At 47.9% G+C, this 19614-nt stretch overlaps 1 protein-coding gene across 1 annotated transcript in view; it reads left to right on the forward strand.

Moving 5' to 3' along the window:
* Positions 1-2412: 2412 nt before the first annotated feature.
* The window catches only part of SLC15A1 (solute carrier family 15 member 1), a 70867-nt gene continuing 53665 nt past the window's right edge, over positions 2413-19614 (forward strand). The window contains exon 1 of the mRNA XM_030921860.1: positions 2413-2497. Within this exon, the coding sequence (XP_030777720.1) occupies positions 2494-2497 (4 nt within the window). The 5' untranslated portion in view covers positions 2413-2493. The remainder of the gene's footprint in view (positions 2498-19614) is intronic.

Below are 19614 nucleotides of genomic sequence, written 5' to 3' on the forward strand. Positions count from 1 at the left end.
TCAGCATGATTAAAACAAAAAGGCTGTGGAAACTCACCTTCACTCCCCTTTTTAATGTTCCTCTCTGTGTTTGCAGAACCTCCTGAGAGCAGGCAAGAAAACAGAACAATAATCTGGAGATAATCACTGAGTTATTATTTTTGTTTTGTGATTTTTTTAAAATTATGCTTTAAGTTCTAGGGTACATGTGCAGAATGTGCAGGTTTGCTACATAGGTATACATATGCCATGTTGGCCTGCTGCACCCATCAACTCATCATTTACATTAGATATTTCTCCCAATGCTATCTCTCCCCCAGCCTCCACCCCCCGACAGGCCCTGGTGTGTGATGTTCCCTGCCCTGTGTCCCTGTGTTCTCATTGTTTAGCTCCTACCCATGAGTGAGAACATGCGGTATTTGGTTTTCAGTCCCTGTGATAGTTTGCTGAGAATGATGGTTTCCAGCTTCATCCGTGTCCCTGCAAAGCACACAAACTCATCCTTTTTTATGGCTGCATAGTATTCCATGGTGTATATGTGCCACATTTTCTTAATCCAGTCTATCACTGATGGACATTTGAGCTGGTTTCCAAGACTTTGCTATTGTGAATAGTGCCCCAGTAAGCATAACTGTGCACGTATCTTTATGGTAGCATGATTTATAATCCTTTGGGTATATCCCCAGTAATAGGATGGCTGGGTCAAATGGTATTTCTAGTTCTAGATCCTTGAGGAATCACCACACAGTCTTCCACAATGGTTGAGCTAATTTACACTTCCACCAACAGTGTAAAAGCGTTCCTGTTTCTCCACATCCTCTCTAGCATTTGTTGTTTCCTGACTTTTTAATAATCGCCAATCTAACTGGCATGAGATGGTACCTCACTGTGGTTTTGATTTGCATTTCTCTGATGACCAGTGATGATGAGCATTTTTTCATGTGTCTGTTGGCTGCATAAATGTCTTCTTTTGAGAAGTGTCTGTTCATATCCTTTGCCTACTTTTTGATGGGGTTGTTTTTTTCTTGTAAATTTGAGTTCTTTGTAGATTCTGGATATTAGCCCTTTGTCAGATGGGTAGATTGCAAAAATGTTCTCCCATTCTGTAGGCTGCCTGTTCACTCTGATGATAGTTTCTTTTGCTGTGCAGAAGCTTTTTAGTTTAATTAGATCTCATTTGTCTATTTTGGCTTTTGTTGTCATTGCTTTTGGTGTTTTAGTCATGAAGTCCTTGCCCATGCCTATGTCCTGAATGGTATTGCCTAGGTTTTCTTCTAGGGTTTTTATGGTTTTAGGTCTAACATATAAGTCTTTAATCCACCTTGAATTAATTTTTGTATAAGGTGTAAGGAAGGGATCCAGTTTCAGCTTTCTACATATGGCTAGCCAGTTTTCTCAGCATCATTTATTAAATAAGGAATCCATTCCCCATGGCTTTTGTCAGGTTTGTCAAAGATCAGATAGTTGTAGATGTGTGGTGTTATTTCTGAGGTCTCTGTTCTGTTCCATTGGTCTATATATCTGTTTTGGTACCAGTGCCATGCTGTTTTGGTTACTGTAGCCTTCTAGTATAGTTTGAAGTCAGGTAGCATGATGCCTCCAGCTTTGTTCTTTTTACTTAGGATTGTCTTGGCTATGCAGGCTCTTTTTTTGGTTCCGTATGAACTTTAAAGTAGTTTTTTCCAATTCTGTGAAGAAAGTCAGTGGTAGCCTGATGGAGATAGCATTGAATCTATAAATGACCTTGGGCAGTATGACCATTTTCTTGATATTGATTCTTCCTATCCATAAGCATAGAATGTTCTTCCATTTGTTTGTGTCCTCTTAAAGAAAGGATGATTCATAAAGAAAGGAAATGTAGAATCCCCCAGAAATGCTTTCAAAGATTGAATCTCAAAATAAAGCCACGCACACTCACGCACACATTCTCACACACAAACAATATATACACACATTCTCACATGCCCTTACACTCAGTCCTCATTCACACACATGCTCACACACACACACAATCCTCACACACGCTTGCGCGTGCACCACACACACACACAGCTGACCACTGTCCCACCGTGTTTTGCCTCCCCACCCAGAAGCGTGCATTCGTCCCACAGTGGTTTCCAAAGTGTGATCCTGGGTCCAGCAGCAACAACCTCCCCTTAGACTTCTTAGAAATGCACATTCTGGGGCCCCAGCCCCGAACTCCTGAGTCAGCTGGCCTGGGGGTGGGCCGGGGAATCTGCGTTTAGACCAGCTCTCCCCGGGCCTGCCACGCGCTTCCGTCGGGGAATTCCCGCCAGCACCTGGGCCGGGGCCGGTGTCCACGCGCGACAGCTCGGAAGCACGGACCTCTGCTCCCCGCAGCACCGCCCCCCGGGTGGAGCCGGCGGCCCCGCCTCGCAGAGCTGGGGCTGCACCTGGGGCGACGGGGCTGGACCTGGACGCCAGGTCGGAGGAGCTGCACCTGCCAGGAGCACGTCCAGCCAGCCGTTCGCAGGAGTCCTGGGAGCTGCCGCCATGGGTACGCTCGGCGGGCGGGGGGCCGGCCGGGCTAAGGACTCGGAGGGACGCGGGGACGGGGCCCGCACCGAGGGCCGGGACGCGCGAAAGGGACGCGGCGGTGGGAAGCGGGGCGACCCGGAGGCCCCCGAGGTCCCCTCCCGGGTGGTCACTGCGCGGCCGGGGCGCGGAAGCCGGAGGTGCCCAGAGGCGCCGACTCCGCCGAGGTTGCGATCTTGATTCTCCCGCCCGTGGGGGCACTGTGGTCCTCGTGTTCCCACCCTGCGGGCCGGGAGTACGCTTGGAGCGGGACGGGACCCAGCGGGTGACGGCAGGGGCGGCAGAAACACCGTCTACCTGGCGGGCCCCTTGTGGCTGCCTGTGCACTTGTCTTGCCTCTGGGTGGCGAGGTGACCCTGGAGTTCCGCAGGGAGCCCTGACTCAAGAGGAGTTGGGGCCCTCTCTTTGTGGTCCCCTCTTAACCCTCTGCACTGTCCCCTGGCTTAGTTGAAGGCACCTTCTGTGCCTTACAGAATGGTAAGGAGCTGGCTCTTGATGGGGCTGGAGTATCAACAAAACAGCTAGGAAGCAACTTAACTCCTGCCCCGCTTCCAAATTAACCACCCGGGAACTAAGGCAGACCCCGAGAGAACGAATGGATGCAGAGCCAGAGCCGCAGGAGAGCTGCCCAGCCCGCTGCTTTCTTAAAGATGAGGAAACCCAGTCAGTTCCCCAAAGTTGTGCCATGGATGCCCCCGGCCGGCACTTTGTAGAAGATGTGGCCACGTGGTTGAGAGGGATCTGAGCCTGCAGACAGGAATGTCAGTCGGTGGCTGCCTCAGTGGTCCCGGTGGGGCGATGTGTGTCAGTGCTCAGCCCCGGGGCGCAGCCGTTCTCTGGCTCTCAGAACGCCTGCCGGACACACCATATGGTGGTTCCTAAGGAGAAGCAGTGAGTGGTTCACACTTTGGACTTCTAATTGTGGCCAATTGTGCCTGTTCCAGAAAGATCTGCAACTTCCCTCTCTGGTGGAGACTGTGGCAGAGCTCAGCTCTGCAGGCAGATTCCCGGGCTGCCGTTCTGGGTCCCGCCCTTAAACAAGTCCCACCTGTCACTCTATGTAACTTTGCTGGGAGGTGCTCTGAAGTATTTCTGTTGATCATCAAATACCAAATACCTGAGTAGCATCCTTGTTGAGTTGGAATTGATGACCCGTGTTTAGCAATTCCAGCATATCCAATCCCGAGAGTTGTTAAAGGCAGCTGCCTGGTTGTTGGTGAAGAAATACAGAGTTAGCTTTTGAAGCCTCCTTCCAAATGAATTGACGCATTCTAGTCTGCAACCTGTCCTCTCTGTTTGCAACTGAGATTGACATAGCATGTGAATAGCAACAAAAAGTTTATATGCAAACACTGATTTGATTTTTACTGAAGTCCTAACTTTTCAGTATCAAGCGTTAGTAAATGAAAAAAAAATAGTTTAATGGTTAAGGGAGAAAAAAAGTAGTAGTAACTTCTCTTAAGAACAGATCTTGGCCAGGTGCGGTGGCTCACACTTGTAATCCCAGCACTTTGGGAGGCCGAGGTGGGTGGATCACCTGAGGTCAGGAGTTTGAGACCAGCCTGGCCAACATCATGAAACCCCGTCTCTACTAAAAATATATAAAAACTAGGGGGGCATGGTAGCAGGTGCCTGTAATCCCAGCTACTCGGGAGGCTGAGGCAGGAGAATTGCTTGAACCCGGGAGACGGAAGTTGCAGTGAGCCAACACGGTGCCACTGCACTCCAGCCTCAGTAACAGAGTGAGACTCCGTCTCAAAAAAAAAAGAACGTCTTTGGTGCTTAGGTCATGCCAGAATTGCTTCAGATCCCTCAGTGACTGAGGGGACACTTGAAGCAGTTGGTGAACGGGGCAGGAGACAAAAAGGACATGGTCCTTAGAAAAGCCTGTGCCTCCTGCCTCTGACTTCGTCCCACTGTAATTGGAACAAATTTTCAGAGTAGGTGCTTTTTCATTCCTTGAGAATCCAGGAGCAGAAGTTCTGAATGAATAGGAAAGTGAGGGATTGGATGAGACTCAGAATTGTACCATTAAGGCATTTATTAGACTTAGAAGCAAGGAGAATCCACAACAGTTAACAGGATAAATAAAAGTTGATTTGGGGCTGGGAGTGGTGGCTCACACCTGTAATCCCAGAACTTTGGGAAGCCGAGGCAGGTGGACCACGAGGTTAAGAGATCAAGACCATCCTTGCCAGTATGGTGAAACCCCGTCTCTACTAAAAATACAAAAATTAGCTGGGCGTGGTGGTGGGCACCTGTAGTCCCAGCTACTAGGGAGGCTGAGGCAGGAAAATCACTTGAACCCAGAAGACAGAGGTTGCAGTGAGCCGAGATCGTGCCATTGCACTGCAGCCTGGGCAACAAGAGTGAAAGTCCGTCTCAAAAAAAAAAAAAAAAAAAGTCGCTTTTGGTGTGGCAACGCACAGCCAAACCTGGCTGAGTTTCTTGTTGGGCTCATGAATGGTACCTCCTTGTTTTAAAGCAGTGGTCGACAGTCTCTTCTGGAAAGCCTCAGGTAGGAAATGCTTTGGGTTCTGGGGGCCAGCTGGTCTCTGTGGCAACTTCTCAACTCTGCAGTTCTAGAGCAGCCGTAGACAATAAACAAATGGCAGAGTGGTTTCAATAAAACTTCATTTATGTACTCAGACATTTGAATTTTATGTAATTTTCATGTGCCACAAAATCTTAAACTTTACAGTCACTTAAAATGTAAGAACCATTCTTAGCTTGTGAGCCACACAAAAACAGGCAGTGGGCCAGAGTTAGCCCACGAGCCATAGTTTGGGGACCCTAGCTAAGGTATCTGTGGTTCTCAGAGCCTGGGGTGGGGAGACGTTCTTTTCCCAAGGGCTGTCAGGTCGAATTGTGTCTCTGAATAGCAAAAAACTTCTTATATGCTGGGAAGAAGCTTCAGTAAGAAAAAGCAGCCTCCGAAGCCTTCATAGGTCACAGGGCTGGGGATACTTTTGCTGGAGATTTAGACTATTTGATCTCTTTCCTCCCACCCCATCTCACTCCCTTATCCGAAGCTTCCCAAGACTATGCTAAATGGACTCTGAAAATTAGGTACAAGGCTTCAGGTTCTATGCAGCAAGCACCTGCCTCCATCTGCCAAGACCTCCAGGTTCACTGGAGATTCTCACTGTCTTAATGAAGGATGGTTTATTCTCTTCCTGCCCCACCAGGTCTCAGCCTCCTGGCTGGTCTTGTTTGTGATTCTGATGGATTTCTGCAAGTCAGCTGCCTGAGCTTAAAATGATGGATGGGCTGTGAAGGTCCCTCACACCTGGCACGTCCCTCCACGTTCTCTCTTCCTGTCAGCTCTTGAGTCAACCGAAGAACAATGTTGAAGTACCAGGGCAGCTGGTGCCCCTGCTGCAAGCTCTAGGGGTGGTTTCACACTGAAGGAGGCCTTTGGCATATGACCTTCGGGGGAACCCACATCCTCCTAGCCAGCAGCAAGAAGAGAGAACTTCTAACATTGGGTTCTTTCGGGCTAATATTGCTCTAAGTCAGCGGTTTTTAAACTTGAACATGCATCAGGCTTATCTGAGTGAGGGCTTGTTCCAGCAGTGGCGCTTGCTGGGCCCCTCGCCTAGAGTCTCAGGTGCAGGGTAGAGCTCATGCACTGACATTTGACCACGTTCCCACTTGGTGTGATGCTGCTGGTCCCAGGCCCACGCTTTGAGAGCCACGGCTCTAAAGAACCCCTGGGTTCTTTTTTATTTGACCCCTGCCCATGTGCAAATGTACTGTGTCCTAAAAATTAGGCTGTGGGAAGGTCTAGTACAGTCTGGCCCCTGGCTTGTCCGTGTGGGTACATGTCCATGACAATGAAGCACTGGGTAAATTAGCAGGTAGAACTTGAGAATTAGTCTGCTGGTGCTGTCTTAACATAGGGAGGGCTGGGCACTGTGGCTCACGCTTGTAATCTCAGCGTTTGGAGAAGCTGAGACAGGCAGATCATTTTAGCTCAGGAGTTTGAAATTAGTCTGGGCAAGCTGGCAAAAGCCTGTCTCTACAAAAAATAAATAAATAAATAAATAAAATTAGCTGGGCGTGGTGGTGCGCACCTCTCGTTCCAGCTACTCAGGATGCTGAGGCCAGAGGATCACTTGAGCCCGGGAGGTAGAGGTTGCAATGAGCTAAGATTGCTCCACTGTGCTCCAGCCCGGGGAACAGAGAAACTGGGTCTGAAACAACAACAAAACAAAAACAAAGAAGTGAAGAGAATAGAAGTGAATGGGCGTGATAAATGAATGTGGTTCCGCTGGGCTGGCCAGGATGCACCTGAATCGCTTATCTATTTACTTACCATGAGAGGATAAAATAATCCTGCCTTGAAGAAGTTTATGTCCTCGGGGGGCAGGAACACAAGCCCATAAACAGCACTCTTCCACTCTGAGTTAGAGTTGAGGAAAATGAGGTACTATGAGATCAGTGAAAGCAGCAACTAGGAGTGTTTGTCTAAGCAGGAGAGTGCCTACTTTAGGTTTGCCCAGTTTGGATGGAATGCTAAAGGTTTGCATGGTCCTTCACATCCCTTACAAAATGTCCTGAGTAAGATTATTCCATTTTTGGTTCACTTGGGTTTTTTTGTTTGTTCGTTTGTTTTTTGAGACCGAGTCTTGTTCTGTCACCCAGGCTGGAGTGCAGTGGCATGATATCGGCTCACGGCAACCTCTGCCTCCTGAGTTCAAGCAATTCTCCTGTCTCAGCCTCCAGAGTAGCTGGGATTACAGGTGCGTGCTACTACACCTGGCTAATTTTTGTTTTTTCAGTAGAGACGGGGTTTTGCCACGTTGGCCAGGATGGTCTCAAACTCCTGACGTCAGGTGATCCACCTGCCTCGGCCTCCCCAAGTGCTGGGATTACAGGCATGAGCCACTGTGCCAGGCCGGGATTTTTTGATCAATAATTTTTCTACTGCGCTTTGAGTTACTGAACCATTCCATGAAGAACAAACAGGACTTACTCAATGGGCTAGGGCTAGTTGAGCTACCAGAAATCCTCCGTAGAAAATGGGACTGCCACTCTATTCCCCATGGCGGAGCTGCTGATGACTGGGGGCCTGGTGTGGAGTCTTGGAGCTGAGACTGCCCAGCCAGCTGTGTTCCCATGGCAGGGGCAGAAGCTCTCAGACACAAATGCATCTTGATTCTACGCCTTGCAGGAGAGAAAGTGGGTAGGTGTCCCAGGTGAGCCAATAAGGAAATAAAAACAAGGGTCAGGCCTGAGGAACTTTTCCACATTCTTCCTTGAGGACAGTGAGAGAAAGAGGAGTATTCTTCGCTGAGTGAGCACGGTTGACTCATCATCCCGGGCTTGCAACACAAAGAACCAGGGAGTCACTCTTTTGTACCTTTGTCCCTTGGTTTCGGAAGCTGGAAGTGTATTGCGGAGGACACTGGACCCCGGGGTCACCTCATGGATGTGATAGAAAGGAGGCTGCGTCAGCCAGGGCGGGCCACACCTCTGCTCTCGGCCCCTCTGGTTTTTGGGGTTTAGGATGAGGGCAGCTATGAGAACACAGTTAAAGCACAGGCTCAGCCGCTGGGAAGTACCACAGCTCGGGGCAGAGGGACAGAGTCTTCCACAGAGGTTTAAGGAGGAAGGTCTAGTTCCTCTCCCAGTTCCTAGACTGGAAACTTCTCAAAGCCCCTCACTGGGCTGCTGAAAGGGGTCTCTCATTGGAGAGAGGGTTTAGGGTCCTCCAGGTGTGATGTGGGGATATGGAACAACAGGTCCATATCCCGAGGGAATTTTGGTTCAGAGATCAGATTAACAACTAGAAAAGTCACAGAATGTGCTTACATAAGAAGGCTCGTTAAAAGTTCTCAAACTAGGCATTTAGAACTTCTACAATCTGCCCCTAGTGACAAGATTTTATTATAAGCTCTATTAGGACATGGCAGACATTTATACATTTGAGATGTTCTTGAGGAAATAAACTTTTTCCTTTTTTTCCATTAAATCAAAACACCTTGCAGAGAAAAGGGAATGCTTATACACTGCTGGCGGGAGTGTAAATTAGTCCAGCTATTGTGGAAAGCATTGTGGCGACTCCTCCAAGAACTACCATTTGACCCAGCAGTCCCATTACTGAGTATATACCCAAAAGAATATAACTCATTCTACCATAAAGACACATGCCCACATATGTTCACTGTAACACTATTCACAATAGCAAAGACATAGAATCAACTTAGATGCCTGTCAATGATAGACTAAAGAAAAGGTGGTACATATACACCATGGAATACTACACAGCAATAAAAAAGAACAAGATCATGGATAGAGCTGGAGGCCATTATCCTCAGCAAACTAACAGGAACAAAATGAAACACGGCATGTTCTCACTTATAAGTAGCAGCTAAATAATGAGAACACAAAGACACAGAGGGGAACAACACGGAGCGGGGCCTACTTGAGGGTAGAGGGTAGGAGGAGAGAGAGGTTTGGAAAAAAAACAACTATTAGGCACTAGGCTTAGTACCTAAGTGGAAAAATAATCTGTGCATCAAAACCCTGAGTCACGAGTTACCTACATAACAAACCTGCACATGTACCCCTAAAATCAAAGTTAATAAATAAATGTTACAAGTTAAAAAAAATAAATCAAGACACCTAAACTCACATGATGTACTTGTTTCCTGTGGTGGCTGTAACCAAAGCACCACAAACTGGGGAATTTGAAACAACAGAAAAGTCTTCTCACAGTCCTGGAGCCCAGAGTCAAGGGGTCAGCAAGGCCACACTCCCTCCGAAGGCTGTAGGGGAGAAGCCGTTCCAGGCCTTTCTCTTGCTTCTGGTGTGACTGGTGGTCTTTGGCATTCCTTGGCTTGTGGACACCCCCCTGCCATCTCTGCCAGCCCATCTGTCTCTGTGTCACTTTTCCTCTCCTTAGAAGCACTCTACTCGCATTAGATGAGGGACCACCCTGTCCCAGTATGACCTGGTCTTCACTAATTACATCTGCAACCATCTTATTTCCAAATAAGGTCGTGTTCTGAGATTGAGAAGGATGTGAATTTGTGGGGGGATGGGCAGGACACTATTCGACACCCCGACACGATAACAAAGTATTCTCTCCAAAATATGTCCATGGCTTATAGATGACTTTAGATAGAAAACATTTGTAGTGTAAAGATAACTCCATCACGGTCCTTAGCTCAGACGCTATGTTTGGTGACCAGTGTCTTCCCCCAGCAAGACAGATGGATTTTCTGGTCATAGTTTCTGGTCAACTGTAAACGGTCCACTTAGTAAGAGAGTTGGTATGTAGAAAACAGGCCCCAGAGTGATCTAGGAGACACAGGCGATTTACCTCCAGTTCTAAAAACGCCGTTCCCATTCTGTTGATGTGGTACTGTGGACCTACAGATAAAGTGTCCAGGCTGTCTTCGTGCACAGTGTTTCACTTTTCTTGTTTTTGAAAAATATAGCTGTTTCTGCTATGCATGCTAATTCTAAAATTAGAAGACAGAAAAAATTAGTCACCTGACATTTTTATGGGGAGTTGTTAGATAATATCCAGTGAAATTTAAAATACACATGATATATATATATATATGTATATATATATATTTTTTCGAGACAGGGCCTCACTCTGTCACCCAGGTTGGAGTGCAGTGGCGCGACCTCAGCTCACTGCAAGCTCTGCCTCCCAGGTTCATGCCATTCTTCTGCCTTAGCCTCCCGAGTAGCTGGGACTACAGGCGCTCACCACTGTGCCCGGCCAATTTTTTGTATTTTTAACAGAGACAGGGTTTCACCATGGTTTTGATCTCCTGACCTCGTGATCCGCCCACCTCGGCCTCCCAAATACACATCATGTTTTAACAGCATTCTACTTCTAGAACTTTCTTACAGATATTCTCATGATAGGAAAGAGCCATGTGCAACCCAAATATTAGGTTGGTGCAAAAGTAATTGCGGTTTTTGCCTTTTTTTTTTTTTTTTAGACGGAGTCTTGCTCTGTCACCCAGGCTGGAGTGCAGTGGTGCGATCTCGGCTCGCTGCAACCTCTGCTTTCTGGGTTCAAATGATTCTCCTGCCTCAGCCTCCCGAGTAGCTGGGATTATAGGCACATGCCACCACGCCCTGCTAATTTTTGTATCTTGAGTAGAGACAGGGTTTCACTATCTTGGCCAGGTTGGTCTTGATCTTCTGACATCATGATCCACCAGCCTCGGCCTCCCAAAGTACTAGGGTTACAGGCGTGAGCCACAGCCCCCGGCCTTGCCATTACTTTTGATCCATCGTGTGGGCAGAAAACTTGCATTCTGTTTTATAACCTAACTTCATACTTAACCATGATTGTAAAGCATTTTTTTCTAGTCATGATTTACTACTTGAAAAAAAAAAAAAAGTCTTTGTGTGTATAAGTTAGGGTCTTCAACCTCATTGCCTTGAAAAACAACCCTCCAAAAGACCAGATTGGTTCCTTTTTTTTTTCTGGAGACAGAGTCTCGCTCTGTCACCTAGGCTGGAGTGCAGTGGCGCTATCACAGCTCACTGCAGCCTTGACCTCCCTGGCTTAAGTAATCCTCCTGCCTGAGCCTCCCAAGTAGCTGAGACTACAGGCACGTGCCACTATGCCTGGCTAATTTTTGTATTTTTTGTAGAGGTGGAGTCTTGCCACATTGCCCAGGCTTGTTTCCTTTTAATTTAGTGACACTTATGTATCTTTAGCATCATTTTCTCCTATGACAACGTACAATATAATCAGGGCCACCGTTTCTGTTGCCTGTTGGGTGTGTGGAACTGATGCTGTCCCAGAGGCTGGTATCTGCTTCCCTTTGTGTTCTCTCCTCTCTCCTTCTAGAGTCTGCTCTGAGGAAGGGTCTCTCTTCTCTCTCTCTCTCTCTCTCTCTCTTTTTTTTTTTTGAGATGGAGTCTCACTCTCTCGCCCAGGCTGTAGTGCAGTGGCGCGATCTCGGTTCACTGCAAGCTCCGCCTCCCAGGTTCACACCATTCTCCTGCCTTAGCCTACTGAGTAGCTGGGACTACAGGTGCCCGCCACTGTACCCGGATAATTTTTGTAATTTTAGTAGAGATGGGGTTTCACCACGGTCTCGATCTCCTGACCTTGTGATCCGCCCACCTCGGCCTCCCAAAGTGCTAGGATTACAGGCGTGAGTCACCAGGCCCAGCAGATCTCTCTTCTCTTTAACCTGAGCATATGTTTGTTTATTTACCTTTGGCAGTCTTGCATTTAAAGTGAGCCTCTTAGTTCTGAAGGAAAGGTGTTCTTCTAGACTAAAAATATCCAGGTGTAGATCAGGAAGCTAATTTGGAGAGCAAGGGTTGCTGTACTAACATCTGGGAAAATCATCTCGCCTGACTACCCAGCCTCTACCTGAGGCAGGACTTAGGACTGTCCTGAGATCTTTCCTGTTTTGCCAAACAGCTTTGTGGCATGTGAACCCTGGAGCACTCTTTGGCCTGGCTCACCTTTCCCTGAAGCTGAGAGCAGTTTGGAAATCAACTGTCTGTCAGCATGTCCAAAGGTGGCTGGATCCTGGGCCCCAGAGAGATCACTTCTTCCTGAAGGGGGACAGGAATGGCGTTCAAAGATTCGTGCCTGTAGTTACAGGAACAAGATGCTGAAAGTTGTAGGTAATTTACAAAACCGCTAGAGGCCAATCATTTCAGGCCTCTGCAGCCTATGATTTTAGATAGTCATGTGTGGAAAGCTTTTTAAAAGACAGGAGGATATCTGAACCTAAAGCAGTACGTTGTGACTGTTGTGGTTGAATTGTTTATCCTCCAAAATGCATATATTGAAGCCCAATACCTTGGAGTGTGACCTTTCTTGGGAACAGAGTCATTGCAGATGTAATTCACTAAGATGAAGTCATACTGGGGAAGTGTGGCCCCCCTAATTCAATATGAGCAATGTCCTCACTAAAAGAGGAAATCTGGACTGGACATGGTGGCTCGTGCCTATAATCTCAGTACTTTGGGAGGCCCGGGTGGGAGGATCACTTGAGATAAGAAGTTTGAGACCAGCCTGGGTAACATAGCAGACCTTGTCTCTACAAAAATTTCAAAACTTAGCCAACATGGCTGCACACGCCTGTGGTCCCAGCTGCCCAAGAGGCTGAGGCGGGAGGATCCCTTGAGCCCGGGAGTTCAAGGCTGCAGTGAGCTATGATCGTGCCGCTGCACTGCAGCCTGGGCAACAGAGCGAGACCTTATCTCAAAAATAGCAACAATATTAAAAATGAGTAAAAAGAGGAGATTTGGACACAGACTCACACACAGGGCGAACGCCATGTGAGTATGGTGGCAGAGGTGGAGGTGATGTTCTTTCAAGACTGGGAACACCAAAGCTGGGCCTCAAAACACCCGGAGACAGGCCCGGGACAGATTCTCCTTCGCGTCCTCCCAAGGACCCAACCCTGCTGACCTCCATCTCAGACTTCCAGCCTCCAGAACGGTGAAAGACCACGTTTCCACGTTGTAAGCCACGCAGTTTGGGGCACTTTGTAAGGCAGCCCTGGCAAACTCCTACACTGACCTGGAGCTGTCCCCATGCTGGAGCCGTGGACACCCAAGCTGAGGGACGAACTGTCTTAAAGAAAGGTGAAGGCTGGCTGTCCAGCACACGCCAGACGGTGCAGGGCTTGACTATGCACGCGAGAGGTGCAGGCAGGGCAGCTCATGACCCACATAGGTGGGAAGAGTGGCCCTGTAACAGCAGAGGCTGATGACAGGTGGCCCATTGCCAAGGAGCCAGGGCCAGGCTGCAGCTGAGTGGTTTCGTGTTCCATGTCTCTCTTGTGAGGGTGCTGGGCAGAAAGATCCCCCCGCCCCACCACCTCACCAGAACCCTCGGAGGTCCTGAGGGAAGTGGAGCCCTCACGGCCTTCCTATTCTCTTGTGTTCTGGAAGGACCACCAGGTGTCTGCTGAGACTCACGTCAGCTGCAGTCAAGCCTTGGCCTGGTGACCTGCGTGCAAGGTCCACAGGGCTAGGCTGCTGTCCACATGGCATCGCGCCCGGTCACTTGATAAACTCACAGTCTCCGGCACGAGTTTCCCCACATGGTTTCTAAGTTAATTTCATGCTGTTGGGGGTTACTGAGATTTCTTCATTCTTGGAGTCTAATACCTCATTTGCTTTGAGCAGTGGTGCAGGAGAGAGAAGCAGGAGTTTGATGAAAGTGGCATTCGAATACCACACATCAGCACATTCTATGTTTATGTCCCTGTTTGTTTATGGATTAGAGGACCTGCAGCACCTTCCTAGTGGGGAAGAAGGTAGCCGTGGAAAAGGAGGCCTTTTTTTGGGAGGGATGGAGTCTCCCTCTGTCACCCAGGCTGGAGTGCAGTGGTATGATCTCAGCTCACTGCAACCTCCACCTCCTGGGTTCAAGCAATTCTCAGGCCTCAACCTCTTGAGTAGCTGGGATTACAGGCATGTGGCTACATTTTGTATGTTTAGTAGAGATGGGATTTCACCATGTTGGCCAGGCTGGTCTCAAGCTTCTGGCCTCAAGTGATCCACCTGCCTTGGCCTCCCAAAGTGCTGGGATTACAGGAGTGTAGCTAATTTTTGTATAGTTAGTAGAGATGGGATTTCACCATGTTGGCCAGGCTGGTCTCAAGCTCCTGGACTCAAGTGATCCCCCCACCTTGGCCTCCTAAAATGTTGGGATTACAAGTGTGAGCCACCATGCCTGTCCCCAAAAAGGAGGCTATTTCTATGAAGAGCAGTTGAGGACGGGCGCAGTCTGGGTGCCGGCTATGCCTTCATGGCGGTCCCAGCAGGAGGACCCCGGGTATGGAATGCAGCCCATGCTCCAGTCACCAGCAGTGCAGCCATCAGGGACACCTTTTCTGATTGGAATGAGTGGCCTTCACTCACTTGTCAAGCCAGGCCTCCCTGGGCTGCATTCGGCCTAGAAGCCCACACTTTTCTAATCCACACCAGAATGCCGAGTGGACCAGCAGAGTCCCCGAGGGTGGGAAAGGCGGCAAAACATTCAAATCCAAGAAGAAAAAAAATCATCAAGCTGGGCAAGAAACAGCCTCAACAAGAGCCACTCCAGAAACAAGGGCTTTGGGTTATAGGCGCTGAATTTCTTCTAAAGCTAACCTGACTCTGATGGTACAAGAGCCCATTTAAGGAAAGCAAAACACTTTTCATTGCTCGATCAAAGTTAATCCATTTTGGAAAAAAAACATCAAACCAAATGTGTGACACCAGGCACCCACGTCCTTCCTCTTTCCCACCACCCCACCCCGGTCCTCAGGGCAGTCACAGTGTAGCCTGGTATAGGTCCCACCGCTGCTTTTTGAAGTGGCACATGCTTTATTTTCTTAACAAAAAGTGAGAGACATCCTATGCTAAAAGAGGCTCTGTGACGTTTTTTTGAAGTAGAACCCCTCACTCTGCCAGGGCAGCAGTAAATGGTCTAAAGAACCCTGAGAAAGGAGAGAGGATTTGGGAAGCCGAGGAAAAAGAGAGAGACCACATGGCACGCGGAGTTCTGAAAGGGTTCAAATGGAGACAGAAAATTAGTCATGTGGATGGACAGCTGGGGTGGAGGAGGATGGAGCTACAGTCAGACCCTAGGGGCCTTGAAGGCCAGGCCAAGGAACAGGGCTTCACCTGCAGGAAGGAGAGAGCACGCAAGGTTTGGGAGCAAGGTTCTCCACGGGGGGAGGCTAAGCTACGGTGGACAGGCCAGGTGGAGTGCAGAGCAAAGCAGGTGACCCTGGACAGGGGCCATGCCTAGCACGCACCTCCCCACCCCAGGCATGTTTCTGCATCAGCTCACTAGTGTTGCTTCCATAGCTCCTGCCTGGTGCATACTATAGCAGCTTCCACCTATAAAGCAGTTTGAAAGACAATATGATGCTTGTCATGATGGCTTATATCTGAGAAGACCACTTTGCTCTGGTCCACACCATCCTCATTCCCATGGTCTGACTTCCAGTGTGACGTCATCAGGCCCTTCTACTTTGGGTCAATGTAAGTGATCCTGGAGGGGGCTCTTTCTTCTTCGATGGCCACCTCCTCACCCCTGCCAGGGGTCCCCCATGGTAAATTCTTGTCTGTGTTTTAAGTCAGTCCATTCTAAATATTCATCCACACTCAATTAAGAATCTGCCTAGTTGACGGGGCACAGTGGCTCACACCTGTAATCCTAGCACTTTGGAAGGCTGAGGCAGGTGGATCACTAGGTCAGGAGATCGAGACCATCCTGGCTAACACGGTGAAACACTGTCTCTACTAAAAATACAAAAAAATTAGCCATGGTGGCAGGTGCCTGTAGTCCCAACTACTCAGGAGGCTGAAGCAGGAGAATGGTGTGAACCCAGAAGGTGGAGCTTGCAGTGAGCCGAGATTGCATCACTGCACTCCAGCCTGGGTGACAGAGCAAGACTCCATCTCAAAACAAAACAAAACAAAACAAAAAAGAATCTGCCAAGTTGTCTTCCTGAGATGCAGTGAATAAAAAACCTCATTTTATTCGTTGTAGATTCAATCTTATTAACTTTCAGAGAAAGTGGTAGATTGTGTCAGTTTGTTCTTGCGGTAGTATAAATAAATACCTGAAACTGGGTAATTTATAAAGAAAGAAGGTTTAATTTGCTTATGGCTCTGCAGGCTGTACAGGAAGCACGGTGCTGGCATCTGTTCACTTCTGGGGAGGCCTCAGGAAACTTACAATCATGTTGGAAGGCAAAGGGGGAGCAGCATGTCACGTGGCTGGAGTAGGAGCAAGGAGTGAGCAGGGAGGTGCTACATACTTTTAAACAACCAGATCTCATGAGAATTCACTATTGTGAGGACACTACCAAGGGAGAGGGTGCTAAACCATTCATGAGAAACTGTCCCCATGATCCAATCTCCTCCCCCAGGCCCCACCTCCAACATTGAGCATTATATTTCAATATGAGATTTGGGCAGGGACATGCATTCAAACTATATAATTCCCCCTGGCCTCCCCAAATCTCATGTCCCTCTCACATTTCAAAACACAATCATGCCTTCCCAATAATCCCCCAAGGTCTTTTTTTTTTTTTTTTTTTTGAGATGGAGTCTCGTTCTGTCGCCCAGGCTGGAGTGCAGTGGTGCAATCTCCAATCACTGCAAGCTCTGCCTCCCAGGTTCACGCCGTTCTCCTGCCTCAGCCTCCTGAGTAGCTGGGACTACAGGTGCCCGCCACCACACCCGGCTAATTTTTTTTTGTATTTTTAGTAGAGACGGGGTTTCACTGTGTGAGCTGGGATGGTCTCGATCTCCTGACCTTGTAATCCCCCCGCCTTGGCCTCCCAAAGTGCTAGGATTACAGGCGTGAGCCACCATGCCTGGCCATCTCCCAGAGTCTTAATTCATTCCAGCGATAACTCAGAAGTCCAAGTCCAAAGTCTCATCTGAGGCAAGGCAAGTCCTTTCCACCTATGAACCTGCACAATCAAAAACAAGTTACTTACTTCTAAGATACAATGGGAGTATAGGCATTAGGTAAACATTCCCATTCCAAAAGGGAGAAATCGTCCACAAGCAAGGGGCTAAAGGCCCCACCCAGGTTCAGAATCCAGCAGGGCAGTCACTAAATCTTAAAGTTCCAAAATAGTTTCCTGTAACTCTGTGTCCCACGTCAAGGGCACACTGATCCAAGAAGTGGGGTGCCAGGGCCTTGGGCAGCTCTGCCCTTGTGGCTTTGCAGTGTTCAGCTCCAGAGGCTGCTCTTACATGTTGTTGAGTGCCTTTGGTTTTTGTGTGCTGAGGGTGCAAGATGTTGGTGGATCTACCATTCTGGGGTCTGGAGGATGATAGCCTTCTTCTCACAACTCCACTAGGCAATGCCTCAATGGGGACTCTGTGTGGGGTCTCCAACCCCATCTTTCCCCTCCATACTGCCCTAGCAGAGGCTCTCTGTGAGTGCTCCACCCCTGCAGCAGGCTTCTGCCTGGACATCCAGGCTTTTCCATATATCCTCTGAAATCTATGCAGAGACTCCCAAGCCTCCTTCAGTTTTGCAGTCTGTGCACCTACAGGCTTAACACCATATGGAACCCACCAAGGGTTATGACTTGCATCCTCTGAAGCAGCAGCCTGGACTGTATCTTGGGCCCTTTGAGCCAAGGCTGGAGACTAAGTGGCTGGGATGCAAGGAGCAGTGAGTGTCCTGAGGCTGCATAGGGCTGTGGGGCCCTGGGCTGGCCCATGAAACTATTCTTCCCTTCTAGGCCTCCAGGCACTGTGATGGGAGAGGTTGCCAGGAAGGTCTCTGAAATGCCTTAGAGGCCTTTCCGCCATTGTCTTGAGTGTTAGCACTTGACTCCTTCTTAGTTATGCAAATATCTCTGGCAAGTGGTTGCTCCACAGCCTGAATTCCTCTGCTGAAAAAGCATTTTCTTTCTCTGCCACATAGCCAGACTGTAAATTTTCCCAATTTTTACACTCTGCTTCCCCTTTAAACATAAGTTCCAGCTTTAAGTCATTTTATTTGCTCCCACTTATGAGCATAGGTTGTTAGATGCATCCAGGTCATATCTTGAATGCTTTGCTGCTTAGAAATTTCTTCTACCAGATATCCTAGGTCATCGCTCTTATGTTTAACATTCCACAAATTCCTAGGGCACGGACACAATGCAGTCAAGTTCTTTGCTAAGACATGACAAAAATGACCTTTGCTCTAGTTCCCAATAAGCTCCTCATTTCCACTTGAGACCTCTTCAGCCTGACCTTCATGGTCCTATGTCACTGTTTGCATTTTGATCACAACCATTTAGACAGTTTCTAAGAAGTTCCAAACTTTCCCTCATCTTACTGTCTTCTTCTGAGCTCTCCACACTCTTCTGACCTATGCCCATTCCAAAGCTTTTCTACATTTTCAGATCTCTTTATAGCAATGCCCCATTCCTTGGTACCACTTTTCTGTGTTAGGCCATTCTCGTATTGCTATAAGGAAACACCTGGGTAATTTATAAAGAAAAGAGATATAACTGGCTCACAGTGCTGCAGGCTGTACAAGACGTGTGGCAGCATCTGCTTCTGGTGAGGTCTCTGGAAGCTTCAAATCATGGCACAAGGTGAAGAAGGAGCAGGCATGTCATATGGCAAAAAGAGGCGCAAGAGAGAGCAAGGGGGAAGATGCTACATATTTTATTTTCATTTTTTAAATTATACTTTTAAGTTCTAGGGTACATGTGCACAACGTGCAGGTTTGTCACATATGTATACATGTGCCATGTTGATTTGCTGCACCGATTAACCCGTCATTTACATTAGGTATTTCTCCTAATGCTCTCCCTCCCCAAATCCCCCACCCCATGACAGGCCCCGGTGTGTGATATTCCCCACCCTGTGTCCAGGTGTTCTCATTGTTCAATTCCCACCTATGAGGGAGAACATGCAGTGTTTGGTTTTCTGTCCTTGCGACAGTTTGCTCAGAATGATGGTTTCCAGCTTCATCCATGTCCCTACAAAGGATGTGAACTCATCCTTTTGTATGGCTGCATAGTATTCCATGGTGTATATGTGCCACATTTTCTTAATCCAGTCTATCATTGATGGACATTTGGGTTGGTTCCAAGTCTTTGCTATTGTGAATAGTGCCACAATAAACATACATGTGCACGTGTCTGTATAGTAGCATGATTTATAATCCTTTGGGTATATACCCAGTAATAGGATGGCTGGATCAAATGGTATTTCTAGTTCTAGATCCTTGAGGAATCGGCACACTGTCTTCCACAATGGTTGAACTAATTTATATTCCCACCAATAGTGTAAAAGCATTCCTATTTCCTCACATCCTCTCCAGCACCTGTTGTTTCCTGACTTTTTAATGATCACCATTCTAACTGGCATGAGATGGTATCTCATTGTGGTTTTGATTTGCATTTCTCTGATGACCAGTGATGATAAGCATTTTTTTCATGTGTCTGTTGGCTGCATAAATGTCTTCTTTTGAGAAGTGTCTGTTCATATCCTTTGCCCACTTTTTGATGGGGTTGTTTGTTTTTTTTTTTCTTGCAAATTTGTTTAAGTTCTTTGTGGTTTCTGGATATTAGCCCTTTGTCAGATGGGTAGATTGCAAAAATGTTC

The sequence above is a fragment of the Rhinopithecus roxellana genome, chromosome 18 (assembly GCF_007565055.1).
Source record: "Rhinopithecus roxellana isolate Shanxi Qingling chromosome 18, ASM756505v1, whole genome shotgun sequence".
NCBI lineage: Eukaryota > Metazoa > Chordata > Mammalia > Primates > Cercopithecidae > Rhinopithecus > Rhinopithecus roxellana.